Source organism: Dermacentor andersoni, chromosome 3, assembly GCF_023375885.2.
Source record: "Dermacentor andersoni chromosome 3, qqDerAnde1_hic_scaffold, whole genome shotgun sequence".
Taxonomy (NCBI): Eukaryota; Metazoa; Arthropoda; class Arachnida; order Ixodida; family Ixodidae; genus Dermacentor; species Dermacentor andersoni.
Genome location: NC_092816.1, coordinates 114,733,953 through 114,756,216, shown reverse-complemented (window position 1 = coordinate 114,756,216; position 22,264 = coordinate 114,733,953). Strand labels below are relative to the sequence as shown.

General features: G+C 46.9%; 1 protein-coding gene across 1 annotated transcript; it reads right to left on the bottom strand.

The window, feature by feature from the left end:
• Positions 1 to 1,074: 1,074 nt before the first annotated feature.
• LOC126538386 (solute carrier family 22 member 7-like) lies at positions 1,075 to 16,816 on the bottom strand. The gene is made up of 3 exons (XM_050185233.1): positions 16,466 to 16,816; positions 11,475 to 12,873; positions 1,075 to 1,322 (listed from the first exon to the last, which is right to left on the bottom strand). Exons 1-3 carry the CDS (start codon positions 16,814 to 16,816, stop codon positions 1,075 to 1,077), a joined length of 1,998 nt encoding a protein of 665 aa, XP_050041190.1.
• Between the last annotated feature and the right edge of the window lie 5,448 nt (positions 16,817 to 22,264).

Genomic DNA, 22,264 nt, shown 5'->3' with positions numbered 1-22,264 from the left:
GTAAAACGGTTCCACAAGTTCCTTGCTGGGCAAATTTAACGTTATAACAGACCACAAGCAGCTACTGGGTCTGTTTAACACGGACAAGACTGCCTGAAGCTGTGTCGTCCAGAATTCTCCGGTGGATTATATGTTTGTCTGCGTATAACTACAGCCTTCAGTACAGGCGAGGCCAAGACAACTCCTACGCCGATGCACTCGGTCGTCGGCCAGCTCCGGGAGACGAAGACCAGCCACAGCCACCTGGGGACGTGCTCCTGTTGGAAGCGGCCGAGTACGCACCGCTGCATGCGGCGGCCATCACTGTGCTGATCAAGGACAGTCTTATCCACGGTAAAGAAATGGATCCTTAGTGGCTGGCCGTCAACACAACTAGACATCAAGCTCACGCCTCACGAGGTGAGGAAGTCAGAGTTTTCGTTGCATGGTGATCGCATACTATGGGGGAATTGCATTGTGATTCCTAACGCAGCAAGAGAAAGTGTGTCTTAACGCCTGCGTGCAAATCACCCTGGGATGAGTGCCATGAAAGCGTCAGCTATGGGGCTGATGTGGTGGCCGAAAATGGCCCACGAAATTAAAGAGTTTGTACGGCACTGTCAGCCATGTCAGAGTAACCGGCAAAGCGATGCCAATGTTCCAGTGCATTTTTGGATCAAGCCAGATCAACGTTGGAGTCGCCTACACTTTGATTTCGCTGGGCCAGAGAAGTATTCCTAATCATTGTAGACGCGTACAGCAACTGGGATGAGGTCGAAGTCATGTCATCCATGAAGGCTACAGCTGTCATAACCAGCTTAAGGAATATGTTTGCGACACATGGTGTGTCAGACGTTATCGTTTCAGATAACAGCACAGCATTCACTAGCTCGGAGTTGCAAGCGTTTTTAAAGTGTAATGGTGTGAGTGCTATTTTCACTGCACCTTATAATCCTGCCAGTAGTGGTAGGGCGGAGAGGATGGTAAGAGAAGTTAAAGAATCTACAGAAAGTTTCGACGCAGTGCGAGATTTCGCGGTTACTGTTTAAACAGCGCACGACGCCACATTTGGTCACGGGAACATCTCCAGCAGAATTAATGATCGGACGAAGGCTGAGGACAGCCTTGGACAGGCTTCATCAGGACCGGCAACACGCGCCTGAACTGCAACGGCAGGAGATAAAGAGGTTCCCTGTCGATGACGCTGTTTATGTCAAAAGCTTTTGTCCAGGTCCAAGGTGAAAGGCGGTCAGGGTTGTGGCAGTCCCAGGCCTGGTATCGGACTTGGTCCAGCTGGGCAACGGCGAGCGCCATGACAGGCACCGAAACCAGTTGAGGAGTGCCTGGACGAGGTTCGAAGCCGATGCAGTCACAAGTACATGCTATCACGGCAAGCTTCCTCCTACAGCCAGACGGCCACAACAGCTGCCGGCAAGCACGGAAGCAACCACACGGGCAATTCCGAGCCAAGTTACACAAGACCCGATCGAGCCGCGAAGATCAACAAGCGCTAGACGGCCTGTCGCACGTTATGGCGTTGATGACTAACCAGACATTTTGGAATTGTGTAACGAGTCTTAGGAGAAAGGAGTGTTGTGTACTGATATCACGTGTCACACCGACAATGCACCCTCATGGGTATCGCTTATCAGTCACGCAAGCAGCAGTCGGCGGATCACATGTTTATCACCCTATAAAAGGGCACTGCTTCATTAAACAATGTTGTCTGTGCCACCCTGGCGTCCGGCTGATACACAAGAGTATGCTTTTATCGCCTTATCTCAATGTGTCTTGAACTTGAGCGTTCTGGCCCCTTCACGGACAGTTGCCGTGGTACAGATGTGTCTCAAAGAAATGTTTGTATAAGCAGAAGTCACGATCGGCGTTGAGCTGTTTCAGTTTCGATTTGGAGACAGCTATAGAGCTTATCACAATCATCGGGGCCATTGTTGTCCACTTTATTGCGATAGCAATTCCATGGACAGTCGAAGCGCGGGCATAGCGTCGGAGCCGCCACCGTGTGGCCACGTTATTGCTACACATACGCTGCCCGCGCGTGCAAGGGTAGGTCTTCAAAGACGCGAGATAAGCGCAGTGTGTTTTGCTGCAAAAACGAAGAGGTGGACGCACCAGCACAATGAGACTTCTGCATTCCGCTGCTGTACCACGCTGTGTGCTCGCAAACACTAGCGTTCGTGTGCTGTGCCGCCGATTGGTCTGAGTGCAACGGAGAGTAACTTTCAGGATATGGACGCTGAAGTTTGTCCTTGTTTGTCACTTCACGCAGGATCTGGAAGGCATTGCAGGCCGTTAAGTCGTTTTATAGTTAAAATGGTAGTTTCGTGCCCATATTAAGACGCTCTGAGATAGGCCGCTCTAAATTAAATATGGCCTATTGTCGTATCTCCACCCTAACCGTTATCAAGGTCTTGAAGCGAATGCTGGTTTATATATTCAATAAGTAATAAATGAATATTTAATAAATTAAAGACGTACAACAAGAAGAGAGTAAAGAATATTCGAAACTATAACGTCGCGAAGTTGTGGAAGCAGAAAAGAAGGGCGGCAACATGAAATCACTGAGAAGAAAACTTGCCCCAGGACAAGGCAAGAATATATGCACTCAAACATAAGCAGTGTAATGGGATAAGCGATTTTCGTATAACAAAAGCAGCGGAAGAATTCTATACATACCTGTACAATGTCCAGAGCAGCCACGCTGCTTTCATATAATAGCGGTGAACACGATACCGACGGTCCTTTTTTAGGTAGCGATGACGTTGGAAGTGCATTGAAAGCCATGGCCCGGAGAAATGCGGCAGGAGAAGTTGGGATAACAGTCGATTTATTCAATATGAAGAAGCTATCATGCTTAAAATGCTTGCGGCCTTTTATCCACAACACCTTATGACATTAAGTATATCAGACAGTTGGAAGAATGCCAACATGATACCAAGCCATAAGAAGGAAGAGAATAAAAAATGAAGAATTACGGGGCAATGACCTTGCCTTCAGTACTGTATCAATCATCAAAAATATGCTTTTCAATAAAATCAGCACCGCACTTGACTTCAGTGAACCAATAGAACAGGCTGACTTCAGGACGGAATATTCTACAATGAATCGCATCCATGTCATCAATCAGGTAACCTAGAAATCGGCAGAGTACAATCCAGTTCTTTATATGGATTTCATACATTGTGAAATGGCATTTGAGTAGGTAGAGATATCAGCAGTCATAGAGGTATGGTGTGATCAAGGAGTATAGCAGTCATACGTGAATACCACGGGAAATATCTGCAAAGATTCCATAGCTACCTTGGTTCTCCACAAAAGAGTAGGAAGTTACCTACAAATAAATTCGTTAGCCAAGGGGACGAAATCTCACGAATGCTATTCAGTGCTTACAAGAACTGTTCAAGCTATTACTGTGGGAAGTCTTAGGAGTGAGTATCAACGGTGAATATCTCAGCAACCTTCGGTTGGTAGATCATACTGTCCTGTTCAGAAACACTGGAGACGAATTACAACAAATGATTGGGGACCTTAACACAGAAAGTGTAAGAGTGGAGATCAAGATTATATGCAGAAGGCAAAGATTATGTTCTATAGCCTGGCGTTGGAACAACAGTTCTGGAATGCCAGTCAGCTCTAGAATCGGTACAGGAGTAAGTTTTTCTAGGCCAAAATCTCACAGGGGACCCTGGTAATGAGAAGTAAATTGCACAAGAATAAAAAGGCGTTGAAGTGCATAGGCAGCCATTAACAAATCCTGACTGGGAGTTTATTACGGTTGTCGAAAACAAAAGTGTGCAATCATTGCATTCTACCAGCGCTAATATATAGCCCAGAAACTTGGAGGACAACAGGGAAGCTCGAGAACGCCTAGGGGACCGCGCGAACAGCGATGGAACGAAAAATCTTAGGTGTAACGTTGAAGGGCCCCTCACCAGGTCTGGCCATGTTTAGCTGACAAGCGCACAGCATACAATGCGCGCCAACGATCGTGTTTGCAAAGAATTACATCGCTACGCGCCGCGGAAAGGTCTCAAATTTAAATCTGAACGCAGTTTTGCTTTCTAGCGGCCGCTGCTCTCCAACCACGACGGTGCCGTACTCGCGTTCCTGCGCCTACGTACTCCGGTCCGCAGTGTGGCGTCAATCGAGGTCACACGTCACTTCGAGAATTTTTCAAGGCACCATCTGTTATTTGTGTGGTTTATCTGTTGCTTGAATTGATGAATTAAGGTTTAGAGAAATAATGAAACCCAACTGGGATGTCTGCGTGTTGTTTTTTGTTTGCACTTCAGAGAGAAGGAAGAGAAATGTACTTGCACTTCGTCCACTTGTTCGCACGGTCGTGCAGTCACGTGCGCAGGTACCGAAACTATGCGATTTTTTACCGTGTTCCAGCACGTGACCATGTTCTGCGATCCGATTGTTCTACGTCAGTATTCATATAGCACTGAATTGTACCACTAGTGATGCGTCCTTGCGCACAGCGCGCAAAATCGTGCGCTACGCGAGCGAGACAGCAGCTTGCGCGCGACACCGTCAGCGGAAGTTTGTAGCGCCGAAAGAAGGGAGGAGGAATAAACAGAGAAGGCGGGGCCTGTGACGTATGCGTCACGCAATTCTTGAGATCCGGTATGGGTGAACGCAGGGAAGGAATTTCACTTGCGGACGTAACACGGACCGAGTGGAGAGAGTGTCTCGTCAGGCATGGGAGCCCGCCTGCTGAAATCATGGGTTCGCGGCAATGAAATATTTGTATCTCCGCTATTAATGAGCCGATTTAAACACTATTTGCGGCAGAACGCTCCCTAGAAGACATGTAACAACTTCCTGCGTACAACCAAAATTTTCTATGGAGCCTGGTCAGGGGCCCTTTATGAAACAGTGAGAGAGCGGTGTGGATCAGAGAGCAAACGGAGAAAGCCGACATCCTACTTAACATGAAGGAGAAATGCAGTTGGGCAAGCCATGTGTTGCGTACGGTGGTTAACCGGTGTGCCATTAAAGTTACAGAATGGATACCAAGGAAGGGAAGTGCAGTCAATTACGTCAGAAAATTTGGTGGCGCGATGAAATTAGAAAATTTGCGGTCGCAAGCTGGAATTAGCTAGCGCAAGACATCATCATCATCATCATCAGCCGAGTTACGCCCACTGCAGGGCAAAGGCCTCTCCCATACTTCTCCAACTACCCCGGTCATGTACTAATTGTGGCCATGTTGTCCCTGCAAACGTCTTTATGTCATCCGCCCACCTAACTTTCTGCCGCCCCCTACTACGCTTTCCTTCCCTTGGAATCCAGTCCGTAACCCTTAATGACCATCGGTTATCTTCCCTCCTTATTACATGTCCGGCGCATGCCCATTTCTTTTTCTTGATTTCAACTAAGATGTCATTTACCCGCGTTTGTTCCCTCACCCAATCTGCTCTTTTCTTATCCCTTAACGTTACACCTATCATTCTTCTTTCCATGGCTCGTTGCGTCGTCCTCAATTTCAGCATAACCCTTTTCGTAAGCCTCCAGGTTTCCTCGCCGTAGGTGAGTACTGGTAAGACACAGCTGTTATACACTTTCCTCTTGAGGGATAGTGGCAACCTGCTGTTCATGATTTGAGAATGCCTGCCAAACGCACCCCGGCCCATTCTTATTCTTCTGGTTATTTCAGTCTCATGATCCGGATCCGTGGTCACTACCTGCCCTAAGTAGATGTATTCCCTTAGCACTTCCAGTGCCTCGCTACCTATCGTAAACTGCTGTTCTCTTCCGAGACTGTTAAACATTACTTTAGTTTTCTGTAGATTAATTTTCAGACCCACCCTTCTGCTTTGCCTCTCCAGGTCAGTGAGCATGCATTGCAATTGGTCTCCTGAGTTACTAAGCAAGGCAATATCATCAGTGAATCGCAAGTTGCTAAGGTATTCTCCATCAACTTTTATCCCCAATTCTTCCCACTCCAGGTCTCTGAATACCTCCTGTAAACACGCTGTGAATAGCATTGGAGATATCGTATCTCCCTGTCTGACGCCTTTCTTTATTGGGATTTTGTTGCTTTCTTTGTGGAGGATTACGGTGGCTGTAGAACCGCTATAGATAGCTTCCAGTATCTTTACATATGGCTCATCTACACCCTGATTCCGTAGTGCCTCCATGACTGCTGAGGTTTCGACTGAATCAAATGCTTTTTCGTAATCAATGAAGGCTATATATAAGGGTCGGTTATATTCCGCACATTTCTCTATCACCTGATTGATACTGTGAATATGCTCTATTGTTGAGTAGCCTTTACGGAATCCTGCCTGGTCCTTTGGTTGACAGAAGTCTAAGGCATTCCTGATTCTATTTGCGATTACCTTAGTAAATACTTTGTAGGCAACGGACAGTAAACTGATCGGTCTATAATTTTTCAAGTCTTTGGCGTCCCCTTTCTTAAGGATTAGGATTATGTTAACGTTCTTCCAAGATTCCGGTACGTTCGAGGTCATGAGGCATTGTGTATATAGGGCGGCCAACCTTTCTAGGACAGTGTTCCCACCATCCTTCAACAAATCTGCTGTTACCTGATCCTCCCCAGCTGCCTTCCCCCTTTGCATAGCTCCCAAGGCGTTCTTTACCTCTTCCGTTGTTACTTGTGGGATTTCAAGTTCCTCTACACTATTCTCTCTCACCTTATCGTCGTGGGTGTTACTGGTACTGTATAAATCTCTATAAAACTCTTCAGCCACTTGAACTATCTCATATTAGTAACGATATTGCCGGCTTTGTCTCTTAACGCACACGTCTGATTCTTGCCTACTCCTAGTTTCTTCTCTACTGCTTTTAGGCTTCCTCGTTCCTGAGAGCCTGTTCAATTCTATCCATATTATAGTTCCTTATGTCCGCTGTGTTACGCTTGTTGATTAACTTAGAATGTTCTGCCACTTCTATTCTAGCTGTAGGGTTAGAGGCTTTCATACATTGGCGTTTCTTGATCAGATCTTTCGTCTCCTGCGATAGCTTACTGGTTTCCTGTTTAACGGCGTTACCACCGACTTCTATTGGGCACTCCTTAATGATGCCCATAAGACTGTCGTTCATTGCTTCAACACTATGGTCCTCTTCCTGGGTTAAAGCCGAATACCTGTTCTGTAGCTTGATCCGGAATTCCTCTAGTTTCCCTCTTACCGCTAACTCATTGATTGGTTTCTTATGTACCAGTTTCTTCCGTTCCCTCCTCAAGTCAAGGCTAATTCGAGTTCTTATCATCCTATGGTCCCTGCAGCGCACCTTGCCGAGCACGTCTGCATCTTGTATGATGCCAGGGTTCGCGCAGAGTATAAAGTCGATTTCATTTCTAGTCTCACCATTCGGGCTCCTCCACGTCCACTTTCGGCTAACCCGCTTGCGGAAAAAGGTATTCATTATCCGCATATTATTCTGTTCTGCAAACTCTACTAATAACTCTCCTCTGCTATTCCTAGAGCCTATGCCATATTCCCCCCTGACTTGTCTCCGGCCTGCTTCTTGCCTACCCTGGCATTGAAATCGCCCATCAGTATACTGCATTTTGTTTTACTTTACCCATCGCCGATTCCACGTCTTCGTAGAAGCTTTCGACTTCCTGGTCATCATGACTAGATGTAGGGGCGTAGACCTGTACAACCTTCATTTTGTACCTCTTATTAAGTTTCACAACAAGACATGCCACCCTCTCGTTAATGCTATAGAATTCCTGTATGTTACCAGCTATGTTCTTATTAATCAGGAATCCGACTCCTAGTTCTCGTCTCTCTGCTAAGCCCCGGTAGCACAAGACGTGCCCGCTTTTTAGCACTGTATATGCTTGTTTTGGCCTCCTAACTTCACTGAGCCCTATTCTATACCATTTACTGCCCTCTAATTCCTCCAACAGCACTGCTAGACTCGCCTCACTAGATAACGTTCTAGCGTTAAACGTTGCTAGGTTCATATTCCAATGGCGGCCTGTCCGGAGACATGGGTAATTAAATATTAGAGGGCGAGGCCTTCGCCCTGCAGTGGACCTTTATATAGGCTGCTGCAGCTGATGATGAAATGAAGCGACAGAAGCGTTGACGCATAACCAGCCTAGCTCAGCATAGCTGACCAGTGTTGCTCCCGCCAATTCCTTGATGCTTGACGTACTGCATGATCCACGTTCTTTCTAGACCTGCGTACACGAGGACTGGCGCCTGCGTTAGCTGCGGGATCAGTTGCAACCACCGCCGGGCACTCGCTGGTCCTCAATTGATCCTATGTGTCCCCGGCCTGGCCTTCGGCATTCTTCAGGGGTGATACGCTTGGGAAAGAAGCCTGCGCCCTAAATTCTCGTCGATACCCTCACGACCACAGAGAAAGTTATGTTTGGGTCGCTCCCATGGCCGCCCTTTCCTATGTGGCGTCCAAAATGCACCTATTGCGGTGGAGACGCCTTCGGGTCAGACCAAACAACCCTTCTCAAGCCTTTAGGTCCTATAACGGCCGAGCACGAGGCCGAAAGCGCGCTTCTACCTATTTTACCGGAAGGCACCCAGCAGCAGCACTTGCTTATGCCAGCCGTGGCGGATGCTCTTCAACAATGCCCTCTCTGGTTCGAAAATCAGGCGCCTAAAGACAACCCTTAAGTCTTTGTTGGGCCCCATATTCAAGCTGTAAACTCCCACGAGAGGCGACCACCAGGCCAATGAACATCTCTGCCCATTAAAATAAGCAATGAGTTTCCGACGGCATGGGGTTTTGTATTTTTTGCCTCCCGCTAACGCGGTGGAGGCTCTACCGTTAGGCTGCAGCTGCCGTTAAGGACTAGCCTGTGTGGTGAACAATTTCTGCCGCGCCGCCTGGACGCGCCTTCGACTCATGTGCGCCGCTTGAAACCGTGTTTTGCTCGCCTTATGGTGCTTAAGCGAGGTGATAAGCGTCATAGGCGTGCATGGTGTTTGCGCTCTGGTTCTGCGCTGCTGAACTCCTTTAGGAGTTCTTCCAGGATTTTGTCGAATATTTCTATTTCCTAGGAACTTCCTTCCTTCGTGTGTTCGATTTAAAAACAGATTCAAGAAATTTTTGATCTTTGTCCAGGGATTTTTTATATTCAAAATGATTGTGCGAATAGCAGCAACCATCATATCTTTCGCTAGATCTAGATAAAACTACAAACACAACTCCAACATCTCTGCCTTTCGCAACCTTTCCAACTCGAAGCGCATTGATTTGGATGTTGTTCAAACCTTTCTCGAGCACCAGATGCCTTGTTGCCCTAACCGCTGCTCAAAGGCGTCCTAGTTGGTCATGAAGCCGCGTGAAGTGGGAATTCGTTTTCTTTGCGCTTTGTTCGCTTTTTCTTTGCCTGCTCGGGCTCTTGCCTCTCACGTACTCGCTCTTCTGCCTGTCTTCTTTCCCTCTCTCGAATGATCTCTAGGCATTCTGAAACCTCAACATCATCGGCCTTCGACGCGTGGATGCTGTTGACCAGCTGTTTTCTTTGGAGTGAAGCGCAGATACGCAGACGCAACTCCTTCGCAAGTTCCAACAAGTACGGTTTACGCAACTTATTCCAATTCGTGGCTCAGTTAAGTGCTGTTTCTTCAACTGTACCCACTACTGCCTTGGCGCTCACACACAGTAGGCGACGACGATAGCTTTTTCCAGCCTTCCTACCTACACTGAGCAAAGCCTGGTAAAGCTCAATAAAAATTCTCGCACTTTCTAAACCTCGCAGAGAACAAACCATCGCAGACCATTCCGATGCCCCATTGCACCTCATGCAGACAACCAGTAATGACGCATCGCACCACTGGCACCAATTCTTAAAGATGGGCCGCAAATGATGAAGAACGGGACACTAACAGCACTTTGCAAAGACTTACGAGTCCCGAGCAGTCCAGGCAAAGGACATTGCGGCTCCGCAACCATGCAAATAAATGTTCATTGTGCATCGTTCCGTCGCCGCTGTGCCCTCTGCGTGTACGCGGAGGCGGAGATTTCTAGAACCAGAAATCGAAACACACACTCAGCTAAGTAAAAAAACGCGCCAATCAGCTTAATTACTATAGGCAAATGTTGAAATTTACGAATTGTAGCCGGTGGGTTTACAAGACGTATCAATTTGAAATGAATCTCAAGCATTACGCAAATTTCGAGACATCGTTGGACAAAGTTCCGGACCAACCATGTGAGTGTACCAGTTATTTTCTTCCTTCAATGAATCAAGAAAATGTCTTCGTGACAAAATAAGTGGAAAAACAGTCCATTCTTTCGGAGAGTTTGATAACACATATCTCCAAACTGGTGTCATAGTCTAAATTTATTCCAAGTAGATAGGCCTTGCAAACTCGCCGACCACAATTCGTAACTTGTAATATGTTAGTTGTTCGTTAAGAAGTTAGTGACCTTATTTAATCGAGTATGTAATTGGATTTCTCGTGTGAGTAATATGCGCCTCTGAGTAATACAGCGGAAAGACTAAAATTACCTGTCCGCTAAAGGCGATTGTAGAAAACTCCGGATAACTGAAAAATGATCACCCCGTATACACATAGTCTAGAGTAGCTAAGGTTACAGTGGTGGGAACTTATGCCTTTGAACACATCAACAAATTCATGAAGCCTTATTTCTAGAAGGTACAGTCTGCACACAAGTGGGCCACAAGACAGTGCATGACTATTCACACACCATATTGATAAGGACTATATTTTATCAAACAATCGCATTAAGACAGCCAGAAAACAAAGCGTTTTGGCCGAAGAAGAAGCTTTTACTTACTAGACTGTAAAACCTTGTAAATGCTTAGCAAATGTATAACTTACTAATTCTGAATTATCTAAGCTATTGTTCAGATGGCACTGAAGTAGTAATGGGAAGTAAAATTTGGTAACTGCTCCTGTTACTGCATTTTTTTTTAACAATATAGAAAGTTCCACAGAGGCCCCGCTCTGATCTTGCAGTTTTGCTGTTAACATCACTGATGAATTAAAATAGCCTGAGCACGTTAAATTTGGATCGCGTAGAGTAAATGACAGTCATATTGCAGCAGAGAATCAAGTTAACGCATTCAAAACGACACAGTAATGAAAAGTATGCTAGTGTCTATTGTATGCGCCATACGCTGTAATGTGGATTTAAGGATGAGCTGCGCTAGCAGATATGACTTATGCAAATTCTAGTACATGATTCCCACGCACTGAGAAGAAGAAATCAAAGGTGAAAAGTTTGATTAGGCAAAAGAAATACAGCAGATTGTATCAGAATGAAGCAAAACCGAAAGACAGCTAATTCAGTTTAGCTAAAGATAAGTAAGCCGGAGAGTACGCGAAAATAACAAAAGAAGTTACGTGTTCCTTAATCAGCCCACATGTATCAGATGTACTACAGTTCTTGCGATGGCGTTTTGAACATCGACGTCGGTGAGGTTCGCTCAGGAGAGCCAGCACATTCATTTAGGGTACAGGCGAGGGGTGTGGATGGTGCCGCTGAAGTTTCGGTCAGGTTACCGCGTTTCGAGCTTCCTTTTCTCTTGCGTTGCTTGCGCGGCTTGGGTGATTTGAGTATCTTCTCCGACTCCATGGTGGGACTCAAAGATGCTATAAGTGCTTCCTTGCGCTGGCTTTCACTCAGAACCGCGCGGTCTTCGGCAGGCTTCTCCTCGACAAATACTTCGGGAAGACACTGGACCGATAATGCGCTGGCAAATGCCAGCCCAGTTGTGATGGCCGCAACAACCAACAGCTGTTGTTCGTGCAAGGATCCTTGGATGTATGCAGCCATAATGACACCAAGCCGGCCGACGGAGTGCGATAGGCATAGTCCCACGGATCGAATCTTAGTGGGGAACACCTCCGCGGTGTACGCGTAATTCAGGCATATGGCAATCGCCGTTGCGCTGGACATCATTATACGCGGCAGAGGAAGTGCGACGGCCAAGCGCGGGTGACAGAGTAGCATCTGCAGTGCGCTTGAGGCGCCGAGGACAGCGATTACGCCAGATAGTGTCACACGGTGGCCTCGTTGCCTGATGCCATAGAAGGCTGTGATGAGAATGAGCCCTCTCAGTAGAAGTGATGCCAACAACCACAGTTCTTCTATCGTGGCTCCCAAGCCTGAGGCACGAAATGCAAAGTTCAAGCTAAACCACGTCACGACTGCAGACAATGCGCGCCGGCGAAGGGAAGCCGAACGGACTATGCTCGTGGTGTTGGCAGTCACCGACGTGATGCTGGCCTCTCGCTTCATGAGCTGCTGCTTGAAAGCTTTGAATGTTGCTGCGGCCTTGTGAGCGTCTATGCCGTTAAACCGGGCTGCGCGGAGTATGGTGGATTCAGCTGCGCGCAGCCTCCACGTGGCAATCTGCCAAACAGGGGATTCGTCCAGGTAGCAGCACCAAGAGGCCATTATTGCCGTGACAGTGACGAAGAGCGCTTGTGAGAGCAACCACGTCGGCTTAAGCGTCGAAAGCCCGTGCACCAGCGGAGGCGTCACAAGCATGGCGATGCCGCCGGCTGCCAAGATGTACGGAGCCCGGTGCTGGTTCCCGGTCACTTCGTAGAGCACAGTCAAGGCTATCAGCATGGTCGCGCTTCCCATGGCACGTGTGACAAAGCGCGAGAGGATGAACACGCCCACGGTGGACGACTGCGTGGTCACCAGGCTGCCGAGCAACATGGAGACGGCACACGCCGATAAGACCGGTCTGCGACCAATGCGGTCTGCTGCGATTCCGGCGATCGGAACGAATAGCATGGGGGCCACTGCGAGCGTGTATTTCGAAGCGGAGTAGAGCCAGCTGCGGCTGCACACCATGTTCCACATGCTGACGACACTTTCGCCGTCTTTCTCGGTGTCATAGTCCCACGCTTTGCACGGCACTATGCTACGCTCTTGCTGCTTGTCTTCCTGGAAAAGGAGTGAAAACAAAGCGTCCATCGACATCACAAACCACAATATGAACCGCAATGCGATGAGTTTGTAAGCAGTTGCTATTTCACGTTCGAAGTCCTCGCAATCGGAATAAAATTGTTTCGACATAAATATTGATCACAGAGTAACGCAAGCCTCCCTCCGTGCATCCGCCTAGCCTCTTCATTTAGCGCGAATTCCGTAAGAATCATAATATCTCTAAACATGACGCCCCCGCGTCCAAACAAATTTAAGTGATGCCCTTGTATGCGGCAATTAACATCCCGTCTGTCTACTTTTCTTCTTGCTCCGTTACGTCTTTGACGATGGAAGTATACAGCGAGCGGGATCAGCCGACGACATAGGTGAGAGTCAAAGGGGAAGAATTCTTGCCTTGGCCCTGTGCTGTTCGTGTTTTTACAGTTCCATTTAGGTGCACGTTAAAGAACCCCAGGTGGTCGAAATTTCCGGAGTCCTCCACTACGGCATGCCTCATAATTAGAAAGTGGTTTTGGCACGCTAAACCCCATAATTTCTTTTTTAAAAGCGATATGTTATGCAAAGAGGTGAGGCGTGCAGACAGGACACAAGAGAAGAGGAGAACACGAACGCCGACTATCAACTGAAGGGAGCACTGACGCGAAAAGAAGAAAGAAGACACAAGGCTTATCTGCGCAAGCTCTGGAATGGTATCACCACGTGCCGGTCGGGTACATGTGCCGGTCTACGCGAGAGATAGCTGTTAAGGCACTTAATCTCTTCCTTAGGTATAGCAATCGAAGGCTGACTCACGCACGCACTTCCACCATTATAGATATGCCGTGCCTCTACCTTAAGACGCGTGTCTTCATTCTTGTTCCTTTACAATATCGCGCATTCATCTTACGCTGATGTGCAGTTACAATCTTGGCAATGTAGGGAAAGATTACAAGGCGATCCACCGGTTAATGACCTTTTATGTTCCATTAGCCTCTGATCGATACACCGCCCCGTTTGCGTTGCGTAGAACTGGCCACAGCTAAAACTTTATAAACCACACCCATGCGACAGTCAGTAAAACTGTTGTTCTTGTTCACAGGACAAATATCTGTTCTTTTTTGCATTTTACCTGCTCCTTTTTTCTCTGCACGGCAGCTCATCTTGCCTAGCTTATTGGGAGCAGTGATAGCAACGTTAACATCATATCTACTTGCAACTTTTTTAAGCCTGTGTGATACTGAATGAATGCACAGGATATCCACTACTCTTTTTTGCCATTACTGCTTTCTGTAATCACGGCCGTCCCCCTCGAAACCATTCCAGAGCTCGCGCAGTTCAGTTTTATGTCTTCTTTCTTCTTTTCGCCTCAGTGCTCCCTTCAGTTGAGAGTCGGCGTTTGTGTTGTCCACTTCTCTTTTCTTGTGTGCTCTCTGGACACCTCACCTTTTTGCATAATGAATCCTTACCAACAAGCTCAGCTTTCTGTCTAAAGCGATCGTTAACCTAACGGGTAGAGTATCAGGATCCTGTGCTCGGTTTCAGAGATTCAACCCAAATGATCAGACACTCGAATTTTCTATTGAAAGAATTAGGGAAGGCAGGAACCTACCTATATAATAAGAAGATCCTAGATTGAGGCGAAGAAGACTTCACATCAAAAAAACAAGAACTGGGAGGCAACTTAGACTTAGCTGTCTCTTAGTGGAACTCGCACCTCGGCGTTGGTATTCGTTAGGTTAAGCAAGCGAGCGTCTTTTCCCTGGCACAATATGCGGGAGAGGAGAGATGGAGGGCGAGGAGAGAGGGGAGCACGCGCCACCTGGTGGGGCGTAGCCCCCTAGCGAGCAGCGCGCGAAGTGTACATAACGTGCCCTCTCCGCTGCGGACGTCACAGCATTAACCAGCGCGCGCGCGAAGCTGCTGTGAGCAAGTGAGAGAGCGGGCGAGCAGGTGAGCGCCGGGAGAGCAGAAACGAGGGAGGAGGAAATGACGTCACATTCGCTCTGCTATGCAGACGTTCAGTGTATGCTAGATAACTGCTTCCCATTAATAAGCCTGATAAATATCGTGTCACTTTCCTGTGTGTGACGTCACTAGCGACGTCACTACTTTGGCTTTTTACTTCCTCGTTTTCAGGAATTTCTCCAAGGTCGTGCTCAAGTGGCGCGTTTCGAAAGTCTATGATTCTGCGCTTTGATGTGCGGTAATCTGTGATCTCTAATTAATTCTAATTATTCCGGACACTTCGGTAACTCAGCTTGTAACTAAAATTGTGCTATGTTACCATATCTACAATGAATGCAATGAATTTTGTACTGTGGCATTGTTTCAATTTTTTTCTTATTTATATTGAATTTCGTTCACTATAGTCTCAGGTAAACAGGAAGGGCTGCGCAAGAAACAAGAGGGTCAGTGGATGCTCTTGCCAGTAACAAAAGAGAGGGCAGCAGAGTCCAGCGATTACTGCCGGTCAGAACTCATTTACTGTGTGAGCAGCGTTGCCTCATGGTGAACATCATCATGTTGTTTTTGTTGCCTGTATTTTCGTGAATCAAATGCGTTTATTCACTCTGAGACAGTGGACAGTAGACAAGCAGTTCAGGGCACGTGATCGGCGGGGAGGGGGGGGAAGGTTGACCACCGTAATAAACGTATTTATTTAAAGTATGATTTGGAAAAAACCGATTATATTGTTTCAAAAATGAATAAAATTGTGTGATAGCACAGGAAGATTAGTGTGAACTTCGTAAAAGGTTCCGCTTTTTCTTCTTTGTGATGTATATAAATTCATCCTTGTATGACATACCTGTCGAATGTGTAGAATTAGACACATGCTGTAGAATTCAAATTATGTAGATAGACTAACTTGAGTACCCTCAGACTCGCTCTGTCTAAGTAGATTAAAGTTGTTTGTTAAACTCTATAGGGTTGTGGAGCCTCCTTCCGGCAGCTGGATAGCCAAAGTCCTACGCTGAAAAAGTTTTTATTGTTAGAGGCAATTAAACATTTTACTATTTGAATATATTTTATTGTGATCATTTTGGTGGGCATGGTGTTTATTTTCAGGTTTTGTATGTGTTTCAATATGACGTGACATTTCGAGGACTTGTGTCAAACAGTCACATTTGTTGTTTTGTTGCCATCATTCAGTATAACAACGTGTAAGCACATGTGTGCCTCTATATGATTGCAGCATGGAATTTCAAATTACCTTCAAATTTAATCTTTCCTCGAGTTGTTGCCTCTTAGCATTCTTCCATGTACTTTTAACCGAACACATGGCGAACAAGCTCGGCGCGCAGGAAAGAAGAAACTATTGCAGAAGCAGTCGATAGCATGGATACGCATTTCGTTATCGCGAAAAGCCATCGCACCGTCTGTCGTCAGCCTGACGTGCCGCGAGAAAGTAGTAAGCTAACCAGAATGTGAAGCTTTGCGTAGAGCTTATTTTAGGCTGATTTCGAAAATCGTTCGTGTTTTACGGGATACATCACACTCGTTGCATTACCTCAGAGAGTGTTAAGCAAGAAGGCATGGCAATGTAGCAGCCGTGGTAAAGCTGTGTCAGGTAGGACGAAATGCACGAGGGTCACGACGGACGTTAGCTCACCGGTAGAGGGGGCTCGTATACGGTGCACTTGCTGAAGCTGCCGTCGGCCAGCACGGGAATTGCGACGTTCTTCCAGCCCTGGACACCGAGGTAACGCAGGTCGTCGGGCTGCTGGCACCAGTGGTCCACGGGACGGCCGATGAGGTAGTAGTCTAACGAGTGCAGCAGCGCCACAGAGATGGCGACGAAGGCGCTGAACAGGACTATCTGCTGGAACCGCCCGTGACCAAGGATGATGTAGACGTTCTCCTGGATCAAGGCTCGCGTGTCCGCGCTTGCGAAGCCTTCCAGGAGAGTAGTGCTCCCCGACCTGGGACTCGCTGGTTCAGACGCCACCTCTTTCGCCGGCATGACACTGGTCGAGCGGCACGAACTGTTCTCCCCGCAGGCAAAGATTCGCAACCGCCTAATGAATGGTCTAGAAGAAGTTGATGATGGCCTCATAAAATGGCTCATACCCACACTGGGGTATTTACTTAATGCTTTCAAGTATTGCAAATTTGAATTTAGAAAAACAAGAAAAAAGAAACATACAGACAGAAAGCAATGTAAAAAATAACAACAAAAAAATCATGAGCCATTCCCCTCTGTGAGGGTGGTTGATCAGCGAAGATTTCCCGCACAAGACACGGAGGTGACAGATAAATTTGAACAAAGGTACGAACTAATTTATTGTCTAGCTGCGTGGTCATTTTGACGTATGGTGTGCACACTCATTGATTTTCTTGATCGGTGGCCATTATTTCACTTGCAAGTGCAATCACATTGTTCATAATGTCAAATCGATGCACATACGCCGCTGGGTGGTCGGTTGGGCCGGATCGATGTGGCGTCGCAAAGGCTAATTCTGCGACATGGAACGCGTAAACCATTCATTCTTCGGTACCGACATATCCACATTGATATCACCGACAACGACAACAGGGGTGGTATAATCGCTGCTAATTCATGCAAAGTGAGCATCCATGAACCTTACGGTACTATGAGTAATTGTATTTTTGCTTTCTTACGGGGGTATGAGCAATGGCTCACGGGTTACGAGCCATTGATGATGACAGTTTTTGATATGCTGTTCTGTATGTTGTATGCGTGATTAGAAAGAATTTAAGCACTGTTCGCTTCAGTTTGCTGAGTGCGTGTAGCCTCTGCCATACAGGGCTATGAAGCATTGCATATTTTCTTGTTTACGGGAGCACGAATGCTCAAGGGGGTATGAGCCATTGATGGTGATAATTTTTATTCGTGGAGAAAAAATGCAAGAATCTCTAGCTATATATAGCTTCGCTGTAAAACCTTATTCCTTTAGTTGATTGCATAAATTTAAATCTGCAGACTTGGAGTGCCATCTGACACTGGCAAAACATGCCGAGCGGCAGTGGGGCTATACTAGCCCAGGTGCAACCAAATTAGCAATGCCCACTAAGTTTTAACAAAAAACTCTCCCTGTCCAGAATAGAAATCGGCTTCGCTGGTCCAGTATTCGGCCACTACCTACCTCATTCAACCATCAATCAACGGATGGCCTTCAGTCCCCAGCAGTTACGGAGCACCTAACCAAGGCAGTGGTAAGACCTGCAACTAAGCAGAGGGTGTTAAGAATCTCTGTACCCGGACGGGCCACCACTCTATACTGAACATGGCAACATTCAAACACGAACCCTCTCGTGATAACCTAGCTTCACAGGACTCTTTGAGGAAGTACCCGGCATTGTGCGGAATATTATTGGCCTTAGTGAGGGTGGGTCTGGTCAGGCTTATACAGTGCTGACTAACGGTCACATCCTCTGCTATAGAGGACTCCCAGGTAAGAAGCAATAAGGTGTACGATTCCTAATCCATAAGGACATAGCGGGAAACATTGGCCAGTTCTAGAGTATTATAGAGAGAGCAGCAGTAGTCGTAATAAAGCTAAATTGGATGTATAGAATAAAGGTAGTACAAACCTACGCCCCAACCTCCAGTCAGTGTGATGAAGAAACAGAACAGTTTATGTAGAAGCTGAATTAGCCATGAGAAAAGTGGAAACTCAGTGTGTCGTAGTCTTGGGCGACTGCACTGCCAAAGTGAGGAAAAAGTTGGCTGCTGAACAAGCAATTTGCAACTATGGCATTCATTCTAAGAGCACTAGAGGAAAGGTGTCGGTAGAATTAGCCGAAAGGCCGAATAATAGTAGCTTCTCCAGGAAGCGCAGTAACAGAAAGTGAGCCTGGAAAAGCCCTAATGGAGAAACAAGAAATGAAATATATTTCATGCTTTCTGCTGATCCCACCATAGTGGAGGATGTAGAAGATTAAAATAGGGTAAAGTGCAGTGATCATGATTTAGTGAGGTGTAGGATATACATCGATTTGAAGAGCGAAAGAGTAAATTTAGTAAAGAAGAAACAGACCAACCCAGACGCAGTTAGGGTAAAAGCAGATCAATATAGGGTGGTGCTTGCAAACAAATATGCAGCCTTTGAACAGAGAGATTAGGATGACATAGACGTAATAAATGAAACTTTAACGAGGTTGGCTTCAGAAGCAGCAATTGAAGTGGGAGATTAGGCACCAAGGAAACAAGTAGGTAAGCTCTCTCGAGTAACGATGGATCTAATAGACACACGACAAATAACGCAAGTGACCAACTCAAGAGATCAGATAGAATACGCGGAGTTGTCACACTGATGAAGAAAGAGAAATTTAGGGATAATAAGTAAGTATAGTAATTACGTATATTAGGTAATGGACGCAGCATGAAATCAGGGACACGAGAACATGGCAAAGGACAAGCCAAGACGTATGCAATGAAAGATAAGCAGGGTAATGTCATCAGCGATTTCAATACATTAAAAGCAGCAGAAGAATTCTGCACTGACCTTTACAGTACTCAGAAGAACCACGCTACTTTCATTCGAAGTAGCGTTGGGCAAGACACCGAGAGTCCTTTTATGAGTAGCTATGAAGGTAAAAGGGCCTTGCAAGACATGACCCGGCGAAACGAAGCAGAAGAAGACGGAATGACAGTCGATTTAATCAAAGATGGAGGAAATATCATGCTTCAAAAGCTTGCGGCTTTTTATACGCAATGAATCAAGTGTACCATAGAGCTGGAAAAATGCCACCATTTTACTAGTCCATCAGAAGGGAAACGCTTAAAAAATATAAGGATCACAAGCTTTCATTGTAGAAAATATTGTTACGGGCTGAAAAAGACGTATAATATATTTGTAGGGTATATACAGAAGGACGCTTCGGATGTCTCTCAAGATGGCTACCGTACCAGGTGAGCATGACCTAGCGTCGTCTTCTCTCTCCATCTTCATATGACCGTAGCATTGACCTGTAGCATGACCTGTGTCGGCGAAGGCACCCTCCCGGTGCTTGGTAGGTCCAAGTGATATGATTCTAGTTTTGTTACGTTGACGATGTCAGATGCAGACCATGGTATGGTAGCATGGAGAGGTTAGATTTCATATGTGACGTCGGCTACATTGCGCAAGACACAATACGGGCCAGAATATGACAAATTCAACTTCTCATAAAGACCAACACATATGATGTGTTTCAGAGGAGGATCATGTCACCAGGATCGAAATGGGCATCGCGTTGTCGGGCATCATAGACACGTGGTTGCTTTTTCTGCGTAGGGTTCAGACGCCAGCGGGCAATTTCACGCGCATCTGCAGCTCTCTCCATGACATCACGGGAGTATTCTGACGTTGTGTGAAGCGCAGTGGGAAGGAGCGTGTCGAGCGGAAGTGCGGCGTCTCGACCGTATAAAAGAAAAAAATTGAGAGACACCTGTATATTTTTGTCGGGACGTATTGTTGACAAATGTTGGAAAACGGAGGATGCCGTGCGTGTCCTTATGTTTAGCTGACACGTACATGACGAGCATGCCTGTGATAGTCCTATTAAGACACTCCGTCGGCCCATTTGTCTGGAGGCGATACGCGGTCGTAAACCTGTGTTAGGTAGCGCCGGAGTGCAAGATGTCTTCAACAACTTGTCACAAAGTACCGCCCTTGGTCGGTAAGCAGCTGGCCTTGGATAAGATTTACATCTTCGAGGAGGAAGTCAGCCACGTTGGCTGCATAGCAGCTAGGGAGAGCACGTCTAATTGCATAACTGGTGGTGAGTCCGTAGCAACTGCTATCTATTTGTTTCCCCTGACCCATGAAGGAAAAGGGCCAAGGATGTCAAGACCGACCCTGAGGAATGGTTCTGCTGGTATTTCGATGCCGCGGCGGCGCTCAGCTGTAATAGTGGCTGGTTTCTTGCGGTGCTGACAGGATTTGCAGGAAGAGAACCGTAAATTCCGTGCTAGAAAAACTGGCGTCGAACACGCTCATGGGCATTTGAAACTGCTAGATGACCAGTGGTGAGAATATCGTGCAGCTGCGCGAGGACGGGCTGATGCGTGTGCCCAGGAAGCATGAGAAGCAATTCAGGCCCGTGAGGGTGCATGTTTTAACAATATGCTAACATCTTGGAACGCGAGCGTGCCTAGAGCAGGTTTGTTGAGGTGGAAGTTTCCACCTTACGTATGATGCCTCTCACATAAGCATCATGGCATTGCTCGTCTCCGAGGTTGCTAAATACGGTAAGTGACAGTACACAAGCAGACTCCTCACTGTGGGGAAGTTCTTTCGTATCGACTAGATAACGCGACAAGCAAACAGCATCGTCATATTGTCGGTCTGCCTTTTAGAGAATTTAGAGTCGTAGAGCCTATCGACCTTGATGACCAGCAGAATCTTTAAGGGCGAAAGCCAGCATAAAGCGTGGTTACCGGTCATAACTCAACTCCCGCCCGTACAGTTAGCGGTGAAATTCGCCCACTGCCCTTACAAGGCTGAGGCATTCGCGTTCTGTGATCGAGTAATTGCGTTCCTCTGGGGACAGAAGACGGCTAGCCTACGAAATGACACGGTCACAAATGTGTTGTCGTTGAGCCAAACAGTGCAGATACCATGACCACTGGCGTGTGTGCGCATTTCTGCATGAGCCGATGCGCCAAAATTGCTGAGAATCGGTTACAACGTCAGTCGCTTGGTCACTTCCGTAAATGCACAAACTTGTTCATTTGTTCATGACCCTGAGCAAAAGGCAAATTTTTTTTTATTTCTGTGAGAGAGCGTGCAACGTCATAAAGATTGCTTACCAAGCAGCGAAAGTATGAGCAGAGCCCAACAAAGATTTGAACGTCGTCGGCACAGGTCGACACAGGGAAATCCTTGACTGCACGAACTTTATCGGTATCACTGTCGAGCCCAGAAGAATCGACAATGTGTGCGAGAACAGTCAGCTGCCTTAGACCAAAGTAGCATTGTGACGAGTTGAGTTGGAGACCTGCTTTGCGGAAAAGAGAAAGAATTGTCGTCGAGTGACGCTCGAGTGTGTTTCGAAACTCAGCGAAAAGATAATTACGTCGTCCAGGTAGCACGAGCAGATTGACCACTTAAAACGGTGAAGGAGAGCCTCCATCATATGTTCGATTCTACTTGGGAGAGAGGGAGAGAAATGAAGGATAGGAAAGGCAGGGAGGACAACCAAAGCGCACCCGGTTTGCTACCCTACACGGAGGGTGCCGGAAAGGGGTACAGAAAGAGGAAAAAAGGGAGAGAGTAAGCACTGAATGCGTGTGGGAGGGACACTATACACAGGGACACTATAAACGGTCTCTTAAGCAGGTGCACTTCAAGTATTTCACTAGTGCACTAATGGCTTTTCGTGCCAGTGACGGGTGTGGCCACAGTCCGAGTATCGTTGGCTTTGTGAACGGTCTTGAGTCCAGTCGGTGCAAACTCGCCTGCAG